Source organism: Diceros bicornis, chromosome 23 (assembly GCF_020826845.1).
Source record: "Diceros bicornis minor isolate mBicDic1 chromosome 23, mDicBic1.mat.cur, whole genome shotgun sequence".
NCBI classification, from domain to species: domain Eukaryota; kingdom Metazoa; phylum Chordata; class Mammalia; order Perissodactyla; family Rhinocerotidae; genus Diceros; species Diceros bicornis.
The window spans coordinates 36,477,317-36,501,296 of record NC_080762.1 but is presented as its reverse complement, the minus strand read 5'-3'; the positions used below and the strand labels follow the sequence as shown (position 1 = coordinate 36,501,296).

At 35.3% G+C, this 23,980-nt stretch overlaps 1 protein-coding gene across 2 annotated transcripts in view; it reads right to left on the bottom strand.

Annotated features, from left to right (window-relative positions):
- The window catches only part of MMS22L (MMS22 like, DNA repair protein), a 132,806-nt gene that overhangs the window by 6,618 nt on the left and 102,208 nt on the right, over positions 1 to 23,980 (bottom strand). For both annotated transcript variants that reach the window (XM_058566596.1, XM_058566597.1), the window contains exons 19-22: positions 19,716 to 19,875; positions 15,131 to 15,300; positions 12,279 to 12,490; positions 9,291 to 9,454 (exon numbers count right to left, since the gene is read on the bottom strand). In XM_058566596.1, coding sequence (XP_058422579.1) covers positions 9,291 to 9,454; positions 12,279 to 12,490; positions 15,131 to 15,300; positions 19,716 to 19,875 — 706 coding nt within the window. The remainder of the gene's footprint in view (positions 1 to 9,290; positions 9,455 to 12,278; positions 12,491 to 15,130; positions 15,301 to 19,715; positions 19,876 to 23,980) is intronic.

Below are 23,980 nucleotides of genomic sequence, written 5' to 3'. Positions count from 1 at the left end.
ACACTGTGTCTGAATTGACCATCTGGATCCTAATTTTTATGAACACACTTGATTTAGAAAAATATGTCACTGTCTTAAAGTATGTACATACTTTTTTTTTCAAAACGAAATAGTTGGGAGTTTTTGTTTTGTTCTAAAGTATATCTTCCAATCTTCTAATTTTCTTAAGAAAATATAAAAAGCTTAGGAGTCTATATTTTACAACCTTATAACTGAAAAAATACATGTTAAGTCTTTCTCTTAGAAAAGAGCTCATATTCAAAAACACTACACTATCCTAATCCTGCAAGCACTGTTACATACTGACAAAGACAGCCTTTAATAATTCAGCTGATTTACAGACAAGCAGACTGTTTTTAAAATTCATAAGCATATTCTTCCAACTCACTAACAAATATATATGTAGCCAATTAGAAACCACCAACAATTTACCTTCACTTAAAATCACTCAAATATATATATATATCAACTATTTGTGATAACAAATATTTACATAGCAAATTAGAAACCACCAACAATTTACCTTCATTTAAAATTAGTCAAAAATATACATATATCAACTTTGCAATGCTGTCTTCCTTTTAAGACAGCAAAATGACAAAAAGAACATTTGTATTCTTTAAGTAGTTAGCCAAATCCTTTAAAATTGTGCACTTGTACACAAAAATGAAAAAAAGAAATACCAACAAAGAATGTAGAATATGTACCCCTATGTTCATTGCAGCATTAGTCACAATAGCCAAGACTTGGAAACAACCTAAGTGCCCATCAATAGATAAATGGATAAAAAAGATGTGGTATATATATACAATGGAATACTACTCAGCCATAAAAAAGATGAAATCTTGCCATTTGCGACAGCAGGATGGACCTTGAGGGCAGTATGCTAAGCAAAATAAGTCAGAATGAGAAAGACAAATACCGAATGATTAAACTCATATGTGGAAGATAAAACAACAACAACAAACACACACATAGACATAGAGAATAGATTAGTGGTTACCAGAGGGGAAGGGGGGGTGGGGGAAGGCAAAAGGGGAAAAAACAGGACATTTGTATGGTGATTGATAGTAATTAGACTTTTGCTAGTGAACACAATGTAGTCCATACAGAAGTTGAAATATAATGATGTACTCCTGAAATTTATATAATGTTATAAACCAATGTTACTTCAATAAAAAAAAATATATAGAAAATTCAACATGTTCCAAATGCTACTAAATTTTTGTTATGTTGTTTTTGGCCCATTAAACATAAGTAGCTGGGGAAAAAAGTGCTTTCACTAAGAATCAGAAAAATTTGAGAAATTGTAATCAATTAAAACAGGAGCACAAAATATATGATACACATGAACATAAATTAATTAATATTAAGTAGTAATGTTTTCCATGGCTTGAGGATAGTAGATAAAGAAGATAGCACCTTGTCTTTATTGAGCAAATAACTTCTCATATTAGATACAATTCTAGAACCAGTATAATTTGTTCTATTATTAGTAGTACTATTCTATTGTTAGTATTAATAGTACGCATTTTTTTAAAATAACAGCTTTATTGAGGTATAATTCACATATTAAAAACCAACCTCCTAAAGTGTACAATTCATTGGTTTTAGTACAATTCATTGGTTTTAGTATATTCACAGAGTTGTGAAGCCATCACCACTATCTAATTTCACAACAATTTTCAGCACCTTCCAATAAAACCTTATACCCATTAGCATTCATTTCCCATTTTCTTCCTCTTCTAGCCCCTAGCAACCACTAATTTACTTTCTATGTCTATGGATTTGACTCTCTTGGAAATTTCACGTAAAAGGAATCATACAACACGTGGTCTTCTGTGACTGCCTTCTTTTTACTTAGTTCATACAGGTTGTAGAACGTAGCGGCACTTCATTGCTTTTGATGATCAAACAATATTCCATGGTATGGATATACTCCATATTGTTTATCCATTCATTAGTTGATGGATATTTGAGTTTCCATTTTTTGGCTATTAAGAATAATGCTGCTATGGATATTAGTGTACAGGGTTTTCAAAATATATTTGCCATCTTTATTTCTTTAAACTGAGCTTTTTTTAAACTTAGTAATCTTTTAAGTTTTTTTTACAATAACAGCTTTATTGTCATATAATTCACATACTATACAATTTACCCATTTAGCAAGTACAATTCAATGGTTTTTAGTATATTCACAGAGTTGTGCAACCACCACCACAGTCAATTTTAGAATATGTTTTACCTTGAAAAGAAACCCCAAGCCCTTTAGCTATCACTCCCTATCCTCTGATACTCCCTAAGCAACCACTAATCTACTTTCTGTCTCTACAGATTTAACTACTCTAGATATTTCATATAAATGGAATTATATAATATGTGGTCTTTTTTAACTGGCTTCTTTCACTTAGAATAATGTTTTCAAGGTTCATCCATGTTGTAGCATATAGCAGTACTTCATTCTTTCTTACAGCCAAATAATACTCCATTGTATGGATATATCACATTATAAAAATCCATTCATCAGTTGATGGGTAGTCTATCTTTTGGCTATTATGAATATTGCTGTAAACACTAATGAACAAGTTTCTGTGCGGACATATGTTTTCATTAATCTTGGGTATTTACCGAGGAGTGGCATTGCTAGGTCACATGGTAACCCTGTTTACCCATGTGAGGAACTACCAGACTGTTTTCCCAAGTTACTACACCATTTTACATTCTCAACAGCAGTAAGTGAGGGTTCTGATTTCTCCATGTTCTCACCAAAACTTATTATCTGACTTTTTCATTAGAGCCAACCTAGTGAGTATGAAGTGGCATCTCACTGTGGTTTTGATGTGCATTTCCCTGATGCCTAATGACGCTGAGCACCTTTTCAGGTGCTTATTAGCCATTTGTTTATATTCTTTGGAGAAATGTCTATTCAAACCCTGTGTCTATTTTTTGTTGTCTTTTTATTATTGAGTTATAACCTTTATGTATCCTAGATAAAAGTTCCTTATCATATAAATGATTTGCAAATATTTTCCTCGCCATTCTATGGGTTGTCTTTTCACTTTCCTGATAGTGCCCTTTGAGGCATCAAAGTTTTAAATTTTGATTAGGTCCAATTTATCTCTCTTTTGTGGCGTGTGCTTTTGGTGTCATATCTAAAAATTCATTGCTAAAACCAAGGTCATGAAGACTTATTCCCATGCTTTCTTCTAAGAGTTTTATAGTTTTAGCTCTGACATTCAGGTCTATGATCCATTTTGGGTTAATTTTTTTTTTTTTTTAAAGATGCAGACTTTTTTTTTTTTTAATTTTTCCCCCACAAAGCCCCAGTAGATAGTTGTATGTCATAGCTGCACATCCTTCTAGTTGCTGTATGTGGGACGTGGCCTCACCATGGCCGGAGAAGTGGTGCGTCGGTGTGCGCCCGGGATCCAAACCCGGGCCGCCAGCAGCGGAGCACGCGCACTTAACCACTAAGCCACGGGGCTAGCCCTGGGTTAATTTTTGTACATGGTATGAAGTAAAGGTACAAGTTCCTTCTTTTGCACGTGGCTATCCATTTGACCTAGCACAATTTGTTGAAAAAACTATTTTCCACCCTGGGGAATTATCTTGGCACCCTTGTCAAAAAACGTCAGTTGACCGACCATAAACACATCCATTTATTTCTGGACTCTCAATTCTATTCCATTGATCTATATGTCTATTTTTATGCCAGTAGCACACGTCTTGATTATTGTTGCTTTGCACTAAGTTTTCAAATTGGAAAGTGTAGGTCTTCCAACTTTGTTCTTCTTTTTCAAGACTGTTCTGCTATTCTGGGTCCCTTGCAATTCCATATGAATTGTAGAATCAGCTTGTCAATTTCTACAAAGAAATCTGCTGGGATTCTGGTAGGAGTTGCACTGAAACTGCAGATCAATTTAGGGAGTACCAACACCTTAACAATATTAACTCTTCCAATCCATGAAAATTGGATATTTTTCCATTTATTTAGATATTCTCTGATTTCTTCCAACGTTTGGCAGTTTTCAGATTATAAATTTGTATTTCTCTTTTTTAGATTTATTCCTAGTTTGTTTTTTTGATGCTATTATAACAGAATTGTTTTCTTAATTTCATTTTCAGATTGTTCACTGAAAGTAGACAGAAGCAAAACTGATTTTTGTATCTTGATTTTGTGTCCTGCAACCTTGCTGAACTTGTTTAAGTTCCAATAGTTTTTTAGTGGAGTCTTTAGGATATTCTATAAACAAGATCATATCATCTGCAGATAGGGATGATTTTATTTCTGCCTTTTTAATCTAGATGCCTTTTATTTCTTTTTCTTTCCCTGACTAGAACTTCTAGTACAATGTCGGACAGAAGTGGCAAGAGTGGACATCCTTGTCTTGTTTCTCATCTTAGGGGGAAAGCATCTAATTTTTCACTATTAAGTATGATCTTAACTGTAGGATTTTCATAGATGTCCTTCATCAGATTGAAGCAGTTCTCATCTATTCCCAGTGTGTCATTATGCAATGCCCTTCTTTATTCTAGATAATTCTACTTGTTTTGAAGTCTGCTTTGTCTGAAATCAAATAGCTACTACAGCTTTATTTTGAATTGTGTTAGAATTCTATGTATTTCTCCATCCCTTTACTTTTAATCTATCTGTGTTTTTATATTTAAAGTGGGTTTCTTGTAGACAACATATAGTTGGGCCTTGTTTTTTAATCCATTCTGTCAATTTCTGTCATCTAATTGGTTTATATACACCATTCACATTTAAAGAGATTATTGATATAGTTGGATTAATATCTACCATATATGTAACTTGTCCATTCATTGCTCTTGTTCTTTTTTTCTTAATCTTCTACTCTTTTTCGGCCTTCTCTGAAGGTTTTAATTGAGCGTTTTATATGATTCTATTTTCTCTCCTCTCTTAGCACATTAAATATACTTCTTTTTAAAATTTATTTTTAGTGGTTAAGCCAGAGTTTGTAGTGTATATTTACAACTAATCCAAGTCCACTTTCAAATAACACTACATTCCTTCATGGGTAGTGCAGGTACTTTTGAACAGAGCATTCCCAATTCCTTTCCCCCATCCTTATAACATTGCTGTCATTCATTTCACTTATCCATAAGGTATAACCACCAAATACACTGTTGCTCTTATTATTTAGAACCAAAAGCTATCTATGAGATTAAAACTAAAGAGAGAAGTAGATACAGAGAATTACAGCTGACCAGACTGGCAAGCTTGGAAGCCTGCTGCTGGAGCTGATACTGGTAGAAATATTTCAACTGAATTTGACAAATTGTTGTCTGCTCAGTTCTGATGCATCTAAGAGTTGTTTTTCAGTTTGTTCAGATTTTTTCTCGTTGTAAGGGTGAGAGTCATGACTTTGAATCTCTTTACATGTTGAAGTGGAAAACCAAAATCCTCCAACTACCACTGTTGAACTAGTCCTCCCTTCGTTTTTCTGTTTTTGCTTCCTGTATTTTGGTGTTCTGTTGTTAGGTGCACATATGTTGATAACTGTTAAATCTTCCTGATGGATTGACCTTCTTACCATTATAAAATGTCTCTATTTGTAGTAACATTTTTTGGCCTAACATCTATTTTGTCTGATATTTATATAGCCACTCCAGTTTTCTGTGCTTTTGGTTTGCATGATGTATCTTTTCCCATCCTTTTACTTTCAACCTTTGAATCTACAGTGTTTCCTGCAGATAGAATATAGTTAGATCTTTTTTCAAAAATCTGATAATCTCTGCCTTTTGATTGGATTGCTCGATCCTTTCACAATTAATGTTACCACTAATACAGCTGGATTTACAATAGTCATTTTACTTTCTGTTTACTAAATGTCTTGTGGTTTTGTTCCTCTCATCTCCTCTACTGCTTTCTTTTCACATTGTGATTATTTTAAAATATAGCATTTTGATTTATTTGATGATTTTTCATTAGTTTTGAATTATTTCCTTAGTAGTTGCTCTAGGCTTACCATGTACATCTTAACTTATCAGAGCTGCAGATTTATATGAATTTACTTCCAGTGAAATATAGAAATTACTCTCATATTCATTACTCCATTCCCTCCTCCCTTTTTTTGGTATTATCGTTATACATATTACATCTACAGATGTTACAAACCCAACAATACATAGCTACTTTTTTATATTTTATATCTTTCAAAGAAGCTAAAGGAGAAGAGAAAGAAGAGCAAGTATAAATTTTAGCTTTTGTTATATTAACCTTCTTATTTATCATTTCTTGTTCTCTTCATTTGTTCCTATGTACTTGAGTTATCATCTGGAGTCATTTCTTTAGCTCAACTCAGCTTTGCTCCCACTACCTTTGTACTATTACTGGTACATATATTACATTTCTATGTTATAGGCCCAACAACACAGTACACACATATCATTTTATACAACTGATTTTTAAATAAGTTAAGAGAATAAGGTGAAGAAACACACCTTTATGCCGTCTTTTATAACTACATAATTACTTTTACTGGTGTTTTTTGTTTTTCCTGTCTGGGGTCACTTAACTTTTATTCTGAAGAACTTCCGTTTTTTTTTTTTTTTTTTTGGTGAGGAAGATCGGCCCTGAGCTAACACCTGCCAATCCTCCTCTTTTTTGGCTGAGGAAGACTGGCCCTGGGCTAACATCCATGCCCATCTTCCTCTACTTTATATGGGACACCGCCACAGCATGGTTTGACAAGCGGTGCGTTGGTGCACACCTGGGATCCGAACCAGCGAACCCCGGGCTGCTGCAGCGGAGCACAGGCACTTAACCACTTGTGCCACCGGGCTGGCCCCACAACTTCCTTTTTTATAGGGCAGTTCTGCTAGTAAAAATTCTCTTAGTTTTTATCTGGGAATGTCTTTATTTCATGTTCATTTTTGAAAAGCAGCATAGGATTCTTGGTGACAGTTTTTTCCTTTGATCACTCTTAGTGTTATCCCACTGCCTTCTGGCCTCCATTGATTCTGCTGAGAAGTCAGCTGTTGAACTTACAGAGGTTCCCTGTAAAGTGATGAGCCATTTTTCTCTGGCTGCTTTCAAGTGTTTTTGACAGCACTCTTAGGCTTGAACTTTTTCACACTCTGTTGCAAATAAGGTCAGTTCCTTAGCGAGAGATTCAGAGTTTTCTGTTCTACGGCCTGCTTCTCCTCCCTTGCCTCTCCACCAGGCAAAACCTCAGAGGCGTGGATCTAGTGCTGGGGACAGGGACAATGGTGGCCACTACTTTTGAGTGACACATCCACTTTAGGAGCTCAATGCTTGTGGAAGGAGGGGCAGCAGCCTCAGATCCTCTAGCTTGCTTCTCTTGGCATGGTACCCCCACCTCTAAGTTGTGACAAGGATGACTGGCACCCCAGTATTCTCAGTGGTGTCGTGCTCAATGCACTGCATCCATCGCACGAGTTGGGGCTGAGCAGAAGAATGAAGCCCCCACTTCTCAGCCACACTTGCCTGGAACACAACCTTGGCATTGGGTAGCTTGGGGGCAGGATGAGAAATGCTGATATCCTGCCTCTCACAGGATGATAGCTCTCCTACTGGGAGCTAGGGAGAGAGTGAGCCCTATGTTCTTGGATTTACCAGTCAGGAGTAGAGTTTCTATCTTACCGGGCTTGGGAGGAGAAGAAGGAGGGAGTGGTTCAAATACCACAGACTCTTGCCATTCTTACCAAGTTTTTGCAGATTTTCTTAAATAAATGTTTCTCCATTTGCTGTATACCCATAGGATCATTTCCAGAAAATTTAAATACCTTCTTTTAAATAATTTTCAACAGTTTTGCTGGGGAGCAGGTCAGCAGAGCTCCTTAAGTTGTCATGCCAGAAGTGGAACTCCTCAAACTCTTACGTACAGGTTTTTGGGCGTATGTTTAAAATACTCTTGGGTATGTACCCCAGAGTGGACTTGTTGAGTCATTTAGTAACACTAACTTTCTATGCTTATACAAATTGTCCTTTTAAATACTGAGACTATAAGCAGAGTCAGAGAGAATTTTCTCTGAACTAAGCACACATATCTGTGCTTATTATTTCTCCTTCAGCTTATGAAGACAGCAATGTGGAGATGGAGAATTGTGTATTCCATTTACGTTAAACATGTGATGTACTCACTAGCTAGATATGAGCAGCAAAATTTACCTTCCAAACCCTGGTCTCCTTCATGAGAAATATTACTACCACTGAAACAAAGAAGTTAGCTAAAATTTTATACTGTCTGCTCTATCTCAACAAATTTTGTATTGTACAGTACAACACGCTTTCACTGAAATTAAAAGTATGCCTACGTTTTCAATGAGGGCAAAATTTCTAAAGAAGAGTCTGGGGTCCATCCGGGTATTCTTCAGTGAAGGGATGTAACTATTAAGTAAGGGCATTCTATATTAATATAACACAACATTTTTCACAAAACCAAGCTTGGGAGCAGACAGGAATATTTTAAATATTAAAATAAATATGGATTAAAACAAAATATGCATAAGTTTTTGAGATAAAACAGAACATTTCAAAGAGCTGTTTGAGTTTTCAGCCACCACTCTGGGCGCTGCCCTCAGATTCTTCAGGATACACACGTCCTCACTTATCACAGCAGTTAGAAGCACTCAGGTAGAAGCATTTGAGAAGCCTTTCCCTGAACAATCACATTAGAACAACAAACACACACATACACAGCATCCCATTTACATTAAAAACTCCTTCAGGATAGAACCACGGCTACTATTCTGCATATTCCCAATAAGCTTATTAAAACATGCTACTCACAGTGGGGATCAAATAAATGATATTTTAAAGAGATCACTGGCAATAAGGCTGATGAGACTGAAAACAAAAGGAGTAGGATCAAACGATCCATACAGGTTTGCCCAAGAAATCAGCTTAGATATTCTAGCAGAAACCTGAATAGAAGAAAGTACACTGACCCCTCACTACTTGATATTTAACAAGTTGCATTTAATACTGGAGTCAGATTGAACAAATATTCTTTAAGAGGTTAACAAATCTAATCAGAGGAAGTAGCCCTTAAATAAATTATTTGCCTTGTAGAAAAAACTAAACTAAACTAAACTAGACTGAAATATGTCAGTTTTTAACCATTTTATCATGAACAACCTCAGCTATTGGCTGGAGTTTGTTCTTTAGCCAAACTAAATTTGATTTACACTAAACAACATACACAAACTGATATACTTTTGTAACTATCACTTGAACTGATAGGAAAGAGTACTTTCTTAATTTGTGAACAGAAAAGGTGTAACAAACACAAACTCAAACTAACCTTGAGGTTCACTGACCAACACCAAGCATTTTAAGATGCCAGGGAGGAGTAGTTCAACCTCAGAAACGTCAATGTTAGTTTCTTTGAAGAGTTGGAGGATGAAGGCCAGAATGGATGCTAAGCGAGGAGGGAGCAAGGACCCTTTAAACTCAAAGTAGGATTTCCTGAAAATAAACACAATTTTGTTTTTTCTTCTGTTTAAAGTTTCACTACAGCAGAATCAAATGTCATCCACTTAAAAGATAATGGCAAATTTCACCCCTCAAATTAATAAAGCACATTTTAAAAAAATTATCCATATTTTACCATGCTATCTTCGAACATAAGATTTTAGAAACACTGACTGCACATCCTTTTGGTATGCCATAGGGGCCAAAGCAGAATACAGACAGGAACTAAATTTAAAGCAATCGTGTCTTAAAATGAACTTAATCAAAATCCACATGAAAATCTAATTGTTGATTTGTTTTTTTCCTTTCTAGTGTAAGCCTGATCTCCTTTATCAGCTCCTCAACAATGCAACATTTTCTCTAATGTAAAATTTGCATAAAGAAATCGCTCTTCACATTTATTTATTTAGGGATTTGGGAGGGGTCTTATTTTTCCAAATCAAGGACTGTTCTGGGAATTAGCTTCCCATTCCAGCTTTACTTCTTTCCTTCCCTCAGGAAGTAAAAGAATCAGAGAGGTAATTTAGGATTAATATCGTCTCTCAAAGCAGGACAAATTTTAGCATTAGAACTGAATAGAGATCATAAAGATAATTTATCTGACTCATTTTTGTATCTCTACCTCTTAGAACAGGTCTTGGTTCACAACAAGTTTTCAGTGTACATTTGTTAAGTGAATAAATGAAAGCGGGAATTGCTCAATTTCTAAAAAGTCAGGATAATATGAAAAATTGTCAAATACAGCTAAATCTAAGCTATATACCCATATATACTTGCAAAGCAATAATAATTTGTCAAAATGAAGCACAGAAATCACTGTTTATTCATTATAAACTCCTTAAGGCTATGAACTATGTCTTCCTCATTATTTCTACTCCATACAGTGACTTCCAACAAATATTACACATTAGCAGATTCATTTATTCTTTGAGGGCAAGGGTTTTGTCTTTTTTTGTTCACTGCTGAATTCCTAACACCTAGAACAAACATTTATTGAGTACCTATGGTATGCCAGGTACCAGTCCAAGAACAAGAAAGTAAAGTAAAATATGGTCTCTGAAAGCAAGGGGCTCACTGTCCAGTGAAAAAGTTGGACCAAAGGAAAAAAAAAAGACTATCATCATATAGTGTGACAGGTGCTTTGAAAGATAAGCCCAGAATTCTCAGGAATTCAGAGGAAGGAGCCCTAACTAAGACGGAGAACTGTAGGCGTAGAGAAGCACGGGATGGAGAAAGGCAAGGGAGGTAATCTCTATTTCTTCTCTGAGTATTCACAAAAAAGAAAAAGGAGCTGTTACATTTTTGGGTCTTGAACCGGAAATTATGAGAAAAATGCTTCCACTGGTAAACAGGAAAGTCCACTAAAGCAGCTAGGATCCTAAACACTGGGCTTTAAAACAGTTTCATGACCTTAAGGATTTAATTACACTTCAGCACTTGTCATTTGGTTTGTACTAAAATTACTTATACAATGTCTCAAACACTGTGGTAGAATATTACAATCTTGTTGGGAATTCAGGCAAAAATATTACAATTCTGCAAATTGAATTGTACAGAGGATATGACTTCAGAAGAAGGAAGAACGCATCATGGTACTGAGATATTACGTGTAGGTCTTACAAAGTCTAGGCAGAATTTAGCCCAGAGGGATGGCATTTTAATGAAAAAGCTGTGATGTAGGGAAATGTAGAGCATTTTGGAGAGCCAATAACTAAGCCAATCTCATTAGGGTTTGTATTTGATGCCATATGTAGTATATTTGGAAAAGTTAAGTGACAGATCACGGAGTGCTAAGAAGTATGAATTTATTCCACAGGCAAAAAAAGAGCAAATGAAGGTGTAGGGGCAGGAGAGTGTCGTAATGGAACAGTATTTTAGGAAAAGTAATCTGGAGGCATTGTATAGGGTGAACTGGAAGAAAAGACTAGAGATAGTGATAGTAGTTAGGAGACTCTGGCAATAGTCTAGGTATAATGTGACAAGGGAAGAGAGATGTGAAAAGAAGAGAAGGAAACAATCATTTGCCAAATGATGGGAAAGGAGAGAGAACAAAAAATACAAAGCTTCCAAACCTGAGTAACAGAACACTAGGATCACACAAAAACAGTTAGAAGGGAGAATAGATCTTAGACATGGAATTCTGTAATGAGAGGTGATGGAAAACATCAAGTCATTAAAACTATCAGGTGATTAAAAACACAGAAAAAAATACTGATAAGAAAAGTATGTATCACCATAGCATCTTAAAGTTTAAAAACTAATTTCATATGAAGCTAAATACTTAATGAAGATAAAGAAAGGATAATTTCTGTTACTGAATCTTCTAATGCTGTAGTTAAAACGTATGGAGTTTAGTAGAAAACCTAAGAAGTTTCATTTATTTGTCTGCCCAATAATAAAATTAAGTTATTAAGACAGAGTAGACTAACAAAATGAGACTTCATATTGCTTCCTTTTTTGTATCAGCATTCATCTTTTCATTTAGTTATTATCTTTTATAAAACATAATTACTGTATTTTGTACAGTACAAAACACAATTACTGTTTGATAAAAACTAAAAAATGTATATATATCTTTAGGACATATGTAAGGAAAATAATAGCTACGTAGAGAAAACAAGCCATTTAAAGAGCATTGTCTTAGGCTACCATGAGCAGAAATCATTTTAGTAAATTCTTAGATAATACTTCTCAGAAAAAAAAAAATTTCTAAACTACCAGTATCCTAAGGGTTGCAAATACTTTTGAGATGCTCTGTTACCTTTTAATAAGGAATAATAAATTATAAATACCACTTATTTTTAATATTTGGATGTACCTTATGACTTGTACAATGCATTTCTTTAGAGTTGACATCAATGGAACAGTGGCCGAGTTTCTCAATGCCAACAAAACAGGATGTTGTCCGAGATCTGAAACATGTGGGGAAGCTGGAAGAAACCGCCCAACATACTGCTCAATAACATTCCCTAGCAATTGATTCAAATAGGCATTTGGATTTTGAGACTGACAACACACGATACACATGCCCTACAAGAGAAAAAAAAAAGAAATACTAAAAGGTAAAGTTAAAAAAAATATTTAGGAAATTATTAATTTAGTCCCCAGCATTAATATTCATGTCAGAATTCGTAATTCACCACAATCAACAAGGATACTGCCCATCATCAATAGATAAAGTTTACATGAAGCTCAGGGAGTTGCTGAGCTGGGGTAACACCAAGCTGTGGTATCTAACCAAACATGCGTGTCTTTGGGGCATACCCAACGGAAGCAGGGGAGAAGTGTAGGAAGACAAAGGAAGCTTCCTTCTTCTCTCATCCTCAGAAAACTTGATCACCCATGCTTATCAACTATATATATGTGGTTTTCTAAAGTTATAAAATATATTTTAGGTCAGTTTTTCAATGTAGGATACTGGTCATTTGTCTGAATAAGACTAAAAAATTTATGCTAAAAATCTTCCATTTTACGAAAAGTGATAAAATTAAAAAAGACTCAGAACAATGACAATTTATTTCCATAGGTTTTTTTTATGTCAGGCAGTGTGCCATGTGCTTTATATTCATTATTTCATTTAAATTTCTCAAAAAACCATTGACTTAGTACTACTGTATCTTCAATTTTACAGCTGGGGAAACTGAGGTTTAGAGAAGTTGAGTCTAATCAAGGTCACACAGAACTCACAATGTCTTATTGCCTCTCTGCTGATTTAATTCCTTCCATCTGTATAGAAGCTAACAAAATACTTCCATATGGATTACAGTATCTGATACTGACAAACAATTAAACCAACATCCTAAGAAACAGAAAGATTTTTGCCAATGTTACTAAATATTGCATATTACTAAATACAGATAATCACCAAACAACAATAAATTATGTTCTAAAAGTTCATTTATTATTTGGTACTTTGTGATTCACAATGTGTTTACCCAAAGAAATAATTAGAAATGTTTGTGTCTCCTTTTTAGCTATAAACGGATACTTACCTAATAAGAAATTTTGAAAGTTTATTTGTAATGAAAAATAGCATAGGGCTGTTAAAACACTAGCAATTAACCAACAATTGAAAAAAAAAAAACAATGGACTACTCCTCTATCCTGTTTCTTCAATGCTTTGTTTAAGCGAAAAGCACATTAAATCAGAAGATGAAGTAATAAATGGATACATTTTGAAAATTCTGAAGAGGAGAGCTGGGTACCTTTAAGAAATTAAAGCTATAGCTCCAAATCAATTCTCCCAAATGGAGGATTCATCAAAATTTCAATTTACCACTTAGGAAGTTTATAAGAATTCTTATTTAGCGTATTATTTTGGTTTAAGAGGGCCACACGGAATAAGCACCCCAGACTCTCCTGCTACCCACAGCTCCTCTCCACCCATCTTCCCCCCGTGGGATTGGCAGTGCTTTATCTTCCTACTAGCAGAGACACTAAACTTTGTTTTAAATGCTATCATGAACAAAATTAAAGAGCCAACTTAAAATTTCTTAGAAATGGTAAAACATCTCTTTAAAAATATCCATCTGTGGAACAGACTGCTTATTGCCGAATCAAAATCCATTCTCCCCTTCCTCCTCAGCTTTCCTTGCTGGGCCCCAAATTAAGAGGCACTTATCATCAGGATCAGACACTAATGAACAACAAAGCACACCTCCAACTCCTTCCTTTCCCCTGAATGATAGATCAATATTTCTAAGTGCCTACTGGACATCGTTACCTAGACAGTCTACAGCACCTCAAAGCATAGCTGTTCAGAAATCAATTCTTACCCTCATCCCTATATCTCCAGAATCTCCCACTTCAGTTAGTAGTACCAACTATCTACAGAAGCAGTCACTCTGGAATCTAGGAAGTATTCTCCTTCTTTCTGTTGCCCCACAACACTCACTCAGCAAATCTTTTTGATCGGAGCCCTAAGTGTTTCTGAAATCTGCTGTGTGAGCTCTCTACCCACTGCCTTAGTTCAAAACCTTCAGATAACGAACTACTCACCACCTCCCAAATCTCCAGTCTAACCTCCACACCAGCTACCTTAGATGTTGCCACCAGAATCATCTATCTAAAATGTAAATATGATATGTCACTCCCACTTCTCTGCTCAAAATCCATCATCAGTCCCCACGCAGAAGAACAAGTCCAAACTTCTTAGCAGGCATATAAAGCCCTCCATTATGTGGCTCCTCCTGTATGAGTCTCCAGCCACGACAGAATTATTTGCTTTTCCCCAGTGTGTCCTATTTTCTTAAAGTTCTTGCCCTTTACATGCTGTTCCCTCTGACAGGAATAGGCCTCCAACTCCTACCCACCCTGCTCTTTTACACGTAACATTCTTTCCACCGTCTTCTCTCACATCTCCTCAGTCCAGTCTGGCTGACAGACAGCTGAGGTCTCGAAAGGAAACATAGAGCACACTGCTGTAAATGTCTATGCTGGTCAGCCTCCTCTCTCAAATTTAAGCTTCTTGAGGGTGGAGATTTTGCCTTTTCCATCTTTGTTTTCAGAGACAAACACAAAAGGAATTTAAAACTTGTTCAATGGAAGCGCCACACGCACATACATACACTGGGATTACAACGTATGGATTTTAAATCTGCAGTTAGTAAACTGTTTTAAGGTAAAGTTTCAGTTTTTTTTTTTACTGTTAAGCAGCCACACTTACTGTACCTGGAGATACAAAGGAAGACTCTTCTGAATTGCAGTTAACACAGGTGCAGGAAGCTCCTTCTCTTGCTGTAACACTGTATGTGGCAGCAGTAAACAATCTATGATCCGGAACAGTAATTTTTGGGCTTTAGAGGTGGCAAAGATCTGTGCCCATGATTTAACAAGAATTCCTAATAAAGAAGAGCAGTGACAGCAGTGAAGGTTATCTTCTAACCAGAAAATTTGTCATTCCACTAAAAAAATGTATATTTAAAGCACATAGGACCAGGTTAAAGTATGTAATAGGAAGAAACATGTATTAGGAGTCAAAACACCTAGGTCAAGTCATATTATTTCATGAAAGAGACAAATTTCTCTCTGAGTTCTGGGCCAAGAAAAACATGCATTTCCTGAGCAACCAGCATTTAATACATATACCCTCATACACAGCGTGATTTGGTCATACATTACGTGACTATATACGTTGAATGCTGCAATTAATTAGATCCTTTGGCTTTGGCCACAAGGAAACTCAGAGGGAAATTTACAATCCAACTTTAAGAACACTATAAGATCAGACATTATGCTTTTACGTGAATATTCACTTTTCCCTGGGCTTCATCATGCTACCCCACATTATTTTGTTGATATCCTTATTTATTTATTTTTTTATCTTATAGATGATTTTATAGGCTGTCTCAACTCAGTTTGCAATGAGAAGAGGTATAACTAAATTAATTGCTAAATTAGGAAAGAAGAATTAGCTGTAACACCTGGAAGCAATCACTTAACCTCCTTGAGCTTCAGTTTTTATAACTTGCAATTGTTTAATATAAACAGTGAGTTTAAATTTTGATTCTGAAAGAAGAGAAATAGACTTCTTTACTACATGAAATATATTCTGTTTTCCTTAATGCTGGGAGCCTGTCAATTGCTACCTTTGAGGATAGTAAAGCTTAACAAATTAGCACCCTTTGTTGAATAAAGTAATTAAGGGCAGATATACAGGCATACCTCGTTTTACTGCACTTCACTTTATCAAGCTTTGAAGATATTGCTTTTTAAAAGACTTTCCACCAGCAAAAAGATTATGACTCACTAAAGGTTCAGATGATGGTTAGCATCTTTTTAGGAATAAAGTATTTTTTAATTAAGGTAGGTACATTGTGTTTTTAGACATAATGTCATTGACCACTTAGACTACAGTATAGTGTAAACACAACTTTTATATGCACTGGGAAACCAAAAATTTCATGTCACTTGCTTTATTGCGATATTGCAGTGGTCTGGAACCAAACCCACGATATCTCCCAGATATGTCTGTATAATTCCCATTAGATCATATCACTGCTATTGAGGTCTCCTTTACTGAAAAAACAAATTTAAAAGATCATTACGTGCTTGCCCAAAAAGCACAGTGGTGTATGTACTGCATAAACTTTCACATTTTACCCCATCTTAGAAAGCAAAAAAGATGATAAAATTCAAAGTCATTTCCATAGAACAAAAAGTTTAAAATTCAAGCTTTGAAGGAAAACAAAAATATGCTTAGAGAAGAGTATATTGATGTTTAAAAAATAACCCAACCAATAATCACTTCTAAGAACAACAAACAGCAACATTAATCTTCTGTTGTAACAGGAAATACAATAATCAATCATAAAGAAACACAATGCTCACTTAGCAATATTTTAAATAACGCTGGCTTGCTCCTCATTTTTCTAGTAGGTGAAAAACTTGGGAATGACAGCAATGTAAGAAGAACTCACATTCTAACGAACATTAATATACCCGTAAGGGGAACTGCCATCACCACTGACACTTGAAATGATTCATATCATTCTTAGGTGTCACGCAGGTATTAACTTATAAAGAGCAAGGACCTTCCAACCAAAAATGCATCATCTACCCTTGTACTTCATCTTCTGCAATGGTTAAACCACTGTGCTGAAGACCTTAAGTTTTATGAGTTCATAGAAGGCAGAGGTGATACATTTGTTTTACTGCTATTTTCAGACCCCTACCTTTTTAAGCTTCAGCAAAGAATATTTGAGTGTGTATGGTATTAAAAGTGCAAAGAATTGCATTTATAAAATAACTAATGATGTTTAATAATTTCACATGTTCTTATTGTCCACTTATACATCTTCTTTATTAAAGTGCCCATTCAAGTAAAAAAAAAAATTGCAAAGAGAAAGCAATTTTAAAGTAAAACACTTTGGGAAAGGTTTAAATAGAGTAGCTTTGTAAACTAAGTCTTCTTCCTGGCTCTAAACATATTACTTATTTACTGATGAAGCTGAAAATATAGAAAAACTGTGAGGAACATACTCCCACAATCGAAAGAGAGCAGCACTACAAGAGTTCTTATGTATTTGCTTATTTTCTACTCCAGGTATATAGTATACCTTCAAAAAAAAAAAGGATTGGGATCATTACAATATATATTTTAAAAATGTATTTATAATTAGAAAGTAACTTTGGTCATTTAGAAACATTAAAAAATACATTATGCACTATTAGTTACGTTTATAAAACTAGTAAATTCCAGAAATATTTATCTAGTATATGCCATGTCCTACAATGGAGAAGCTCTTTAACTGATGTATCCCCGATTCTCAATCCAATGCCTGATACATACTCAGTAAATGTTCTTATTTGTTCAAAATACAACATGACAATGGGAATAAAAAGTTCAAAAGATATGGCCATTACCATGAGTAACTTTAAAACTTTGCAGAGACATGCTGAGTACACAAATAATTACAATAAATGGTAAGCTATGAAAAATATCATAAGAGAAGGACAGATGAACCTCAGTCAGGGACATCAAGTCTACTTGGGAGAGTGGGAAAGGTGGGACATCTAGGCTGGGCACTGAAGGGTCATGGGTCGAATTTCAGTTACAAAGACAAAAGGAAAGGGAAGAACGACAGCGAGAGAAGGATGATCAAAAGGCAAGGCATGGAAACAGAAAAGTAAGAGATATAAAGAATGAGAAAAACCAAAAAAATGATGTAAAGAGGAGGAAAGTTGAAGATATTACTGATGGCTCAATCCTGCTTTCTCAGAAATTATGGAGCTACAGTTAAGACCCCAGATGCCTTACTCTGAAGTGTGATTTTATCAACATTTTGTGCCTTTCGCTAGCAGCCTTGCAAGTGAACAGCAGAGGTATCCCCCATTGGGAACTGACAAGGTAAATAAAGCACAGAGCTTCAGTGGTTAACCCTCTTTCCCTCAAGTGGATAGGAGATCCCAACCCCACACACTTAAAACAAGTTTGACCTCTCAAAAGTTTATACTTGCTCTTTCTCTATTTTGTTCTAAACCTTTTACATATAGAAGACTGTAAGTTATCTGTTCCTAATTTCTAATGAATAAATGGGCAATGCTGTAGCAGTATACTCTATTCCCAGTCTCTGAGAGCTAGAGGAAAGGAAGCAATACAGATCCACCTGCCGCTAAGTCAAAAATCAACCATGTAACAAAACAAAGAAGGCCCCCAATTCTTTATAAGGTCTATGTATCACCAATCCAAATATGATTTTGTAGTTCCTGATAAGACTATCACATATTTTGTAAAATAAAAATATATCCAGAAATCATACATTTAGCTTGGCAAAAATCTAATAGAGACTAATAAATTATAAGCCTAAGTGCTGAAATATTTATTAATTTACATTTTACTATGTTAAATTTATAAGAAATTCTCACGTATTTTTCTCTAAAATTAAGATGCCTGAATTGCTACTATAGCTTTCACTATATTCTACATCATCCATATTTACACATCTTCGTATTCTCCTTTATCTTTCACAACAAAGATAAAAGGTTTCAGACAGCCCAAATCAGGTTTATTCATGTGTTCACAAGATCAAAGGGAACAGATATAAGGTTTTGGCCACAGAGAAATAAAAAAACCCCAAAAAACTTAAATTCTGTACAAAAACTTCTAAGGAAATCCTTCTCATTTCCCTTTATCCAGTTCCTATTTTTGGTTAGCAACATGGTTTTAGTGAACAAAGGTATTCAAATTACTGACTTCCTAAAGAAGGATGAACTCTGTTGTTACAGAACAGGCACAGAGAAAGATTTCTTTTTGAAAGGAGAAAACATAGTAATGTGAGAAACAAGATTTGAAGCATAAATATCTTTAGTACTGTAATAAATTCTTTCCTGACCTCCTTCATTCAGAGCAGACCATAAAAATAGAACAAAGTGATGGTTTTCTGATATTTTAAATTCTAACAAAGCACAATAAGCATTAAAAAAAAGTCCATTTTAGTTATCCAGGTATTCACAATGTGAGTGACTCTCAACAGACTACTGATAGCAAATTGGTGTTGACATATTTTCAGTACTGATCATAATTAATTTTAATATTAACACAAGCATAACAAGAAAAGTTCTGAAAGAAGGTGGGGCAAGACAGAGATACACTGGAAAGCCTACATGAATTATTTTAAGCTAAATCATTGTCTTTCAGATTATTCTCATGATTGTACGGAGAACAGTGATTTAGCCAGTGTATTAGTATATTCCTATCCATCATGATACTATAGGCTCAACCCAAGGAAGTTTTAATAATGTCAGGAATACATACCCATCATCCTATAAGTCAGTTGCAGCCCTGCACTGGAAATTTTTTTTCCCAAATAAGGTTTTATGTATTTTAATATTTCACCAAGGTATTCTAAAGACTTTGTGACCATGGCAGATTTATCAGAAAGTTTCTGCAGATTCCCATAAGTTATACCAACAGCCTATAAATAAGAAAAAACATGATTTACCTTTCCAAGTTTTATACAATACAGACTTTGAAAAATAAAGATAATTTCTCTCTCACTATACACACATACACACACACACATACATACACACACACACACACACACACACACACACATTTAAGCCTTCATCCTTAACTTTCCAATAAATGTGTCATAGGAATTAAAAAGCAAGTGAAAAGAATTAAGTCTTGCCTTTTATAATTAAAATAAAGGTTAAAAGAAGAATAAAAAAATCAATTCACCAGTAATTATTCATACAAGGTCTGACTCAGCAAAGTGTTAGCAAAAAGATACATGGAACTGATACAAAAGAAGCTTATAACCAAATCACATCAAGACTTCCAAACATCCTAGTCTACTCTACGACTGGGAATTTCAGATCCCCAAATTCTTACAAGGAAGACCTACAAGCAAGGTGACCAACTTCTTACAAATAAGACCTCTGTATAGTTCAGCTTTGTGATATGAATTGATTTCTTCCCCAGAATTTTCTTTGCAAGCCATTAGATGCCAGCTTAACTTTCTCAGAGGAAAGGATTAGGCACAAAGGGTAGAGATGGCAAAATGGGGAGATAACAGAGAGAAATGTGAGGTGAGGCAGTAAGAGAAGTGTGAAGAGAAAGGGAAATAAATGAAAAAGTAAGTTGAGGAAAGGTGAGAAGTCACAAAAAGAATCAAGAGAAGACTGGCTAGAGACAGGTTAGAAGGTTTGAGAAGAGTAGTAAAGTTTCAAACCATTATTGGAAACTTACAGTGGATTTCAATGACCTAAATTGGACATAAATGGCACCAATATACATAATTATATGATTTTTCTCCTGCGGCTCTCAGCAGATAAGACAAAAGAAAGAAAGCAAGTGGTTGCACCCATCCTAGGTTGAGAGGGTTTGTGGGTGTCACTGAAAGACAAAGGGTGGAAGATTGTGAGGGTGTTGGTGACAGCAGTTGAAGTGAGGCCCCCAAGGGGTCTAATTAAGGTGGATAGGGAAGGAAGTGGATGTTGAGAGGATGTTGCACTTGGAGAAAAAGGAGTGGAAGGTCATGATGAGGTCCCTCAGAGAGCTGGAGGCAGGTGGTGATAGTCAAAGAGCTTTAAAATGCTCCAAGTGATGCCATGGCTCAAGGTTGATCATGGGAGTGGGCGGATGAAGTAGAGCAGAAGTGAAGGTCACTGAAAGACTACTGGAGAAACTTTGAAATGAGGGCTTAAGATAAGTTATCCAAGGTGATCTTAAGTTAGCCGTGCTGACAATAAAATGTGGAATGGAGGAAAAAATAAAGAACCTAGTGAACTTGAGTGATTGACTGTGAGGTGGACAGATGAGAACAACAAGAGAGACACTTGATGAACCCTCTTTTCACTTTAGCTCTCTGCCCTTTGTTGTCTACACTTCTTTCCCTAGATCAGAAATTCTCAAGCATTTTGGTTTTAGTTCCCTTTTACACACTTAAAAATTGAGGCTCTTAAGAGCTCATTACTATTTGGGTTATATCTATTGATATTTACCATATTAGAAACTAAAAGAAAAAAACAAATTATTAGTTCATTTAAAAATAATAGACATTAAGTTAACATAAGTCACATATTTTTAGTGAAAAATAACTTTATTTTCCAGAGCAAAAAAAAAATTTAGTGAGAAGTGGCATTTAAAAAATATTTTTGCAAATCTCTTTAATGTCTGGCTTAATAGAAGACAGCTAGATTCTCACATCTGCCTCTGCATACAATCTGTTGCAATATGTTGCAGAGGAAAACAATTTAGTTGCAGATGAAAACAATTCAGTTTCAAAAATATATGCAGCTGGAAGAGGAAGAAGTATTTTAAAAGATTTTTCAGATAACTGTGGGAATTCCCCTTTGATATTATACCAAAACTTGACAAGGGTATTTCTTAAAGGTTAGTTGTAATATGGAATCCATGAACATTTTGTATTCTGCTACATTAAAAGCCACTGGTCTATCTTGCTCTTTGAACGAATGTTTTATACCCATGTATGCTTTTTAAAAAGCTGGTATTGGTCATTTGGAAAATTTTGGTTCACTGAGTTATATAGCTTTCCAATGTTGATATATTTCATTATCTATATTAAAAAAAAACCATATTCATTAATACCACCACCGACGTCATCAGAAAAGTCTTTAAACATCAAGAAACTCTTAAGCTCATGATGACAAACATAAATTTCCCCAAATTCTCATTTTCTTAAAAGCTCAAATTATGTTATTAGTAATAAATGCCATCAGGTGTGTTCTTTGTAGTGAGAGGCTCATTTTATTCACTTTTGAGAAAATGTCTGCCACACACCCAAGTCTGAATAACCATACTTTGTCAGTTGTTCTTTCACGATGAAAGCAGTCAGTGCATCTTGCGACTCAAACGCTCACACAAGTGCTTTTTATTTAGATACCATCTTGCTTTGGAACACAGCTAAAGTACTTTAAGTGCACTTTCTATTGTCATTCACAGAACATTAAAAGGGCATGTATTCGAGGGTCAAAATTTAATAAAATTTATAATTTTACTGCTTCATTAAGGATATTCTTAAATGAAATTGGCATTTTTTTCTGTGATTGCATGGCAATGAAATTATAATGACTACTGGTATAATCTTGGGCCATGGTGTTGATTTGTGCTAAAGATTTTGCACTTTTTGTGCAAATGTCAATATGCTTTTGAGCTTGTAGGACACTTGAAAAGGTATCAATAACCCCCAGAGCTCTATGAAACACACTTTTGAGAACCAGTGCCCTAGATCTCAATATTTCTCTATGTTTAGCCTTATCCCTCCTAAACTGCGAGATGTGTATTTCTCTGTGCCTTGACTATCAATATTTACGTGCCATATTATCATTTTTGTGCACACAAGTTAACATGGCAGGCCCAAGACTGCTATCCTTAAAAAGGTCTACTTGCAAAGTTGGCCCTTGGCTGGTGTTTGGGACCTTAGATTTTTCCCACCATTTCCTGATAAGAATGGCTCATTGAGCCTAAACTGTTTGCGCAAACAGTATAGTTTATGCTGAATATCTGCTTTTCTTCTGGGAGTCTAGAATTTCGTAAGTGCAAGGCAAAGGGGGCCCATGTGACCAGCCCCCATTAAAAACCCTGGGCACTGAGTCGCTAATGAGCTTCCGTGGTAGAGAACACTTCACGTGTGTGGGCACAGTTCCTTGCCGGAAGACTTCAGCATGTCCAGTGTAACATCTGGGACAGGACTCCTGGAAGCTGTGTCTGGTTTCTCCAGACTTCAGCCCAGATACTTTCTCTCTTTGCTGATTGTGGTTTGATTCCTTTCACTGTAAATAAGTCAGAGCTGTAGTACAACTATACGCTGATTTCTGTGAGTCTTCCAAGTGGACACAGCACCTGAGGATGATCTGGGGGGCCTGAGACACAACCTTAAACTAAATAAGTTTAAAACTGAACTCCTCACCTACTTCTCCCCTACCCTCTCACGATGTTCCTATTTCTCCTTAAGCTATCTCATTCTTCTAGTTAAACACAGTATTTACTTCATATTCACTCAAAAATCTCATAATTCAATCTTCAATTCCTCCTAAATCTCACTAGTTTCTGGCCAATAGTTCTTCTCACCTTTAACCTACTTTATTGTTACTAATTCTCTTAAAAAGACATTTGATCAAATCAGATCTACTTAAAAATTTATAAAGCCTTCACACTGTTCACAGGATAAAATCCAAACTTCTTATACCAAATGCTCTGAATTCTTAACCTACCAATAAATCTATCAACTAATTGACACTTAGCATATACTGTCTTATATTATTATTTTAACCTTTGTGTATATCTTGTATTCTCAGATAAGTAAAAGTTCTCTAAGATCAAGGACTACTTCTTTGGTTCTTCAAATCTCTAAGAAATCCTAGCATAATACTATTTAGCATTTAGCAAACAACTATTATTTACTGAGTGATGAAGAGCAATTAATTTGCATTGGATGAAATCAGGAGAGCCTTTGAAAATGATCAGTGGAGAGCATGATTTCTACCTCCCTTTCTGGTCCAGTATGGTTGCTAGCACAGGTGTTTAATTAATTACAGGTTAGGATCCAATCA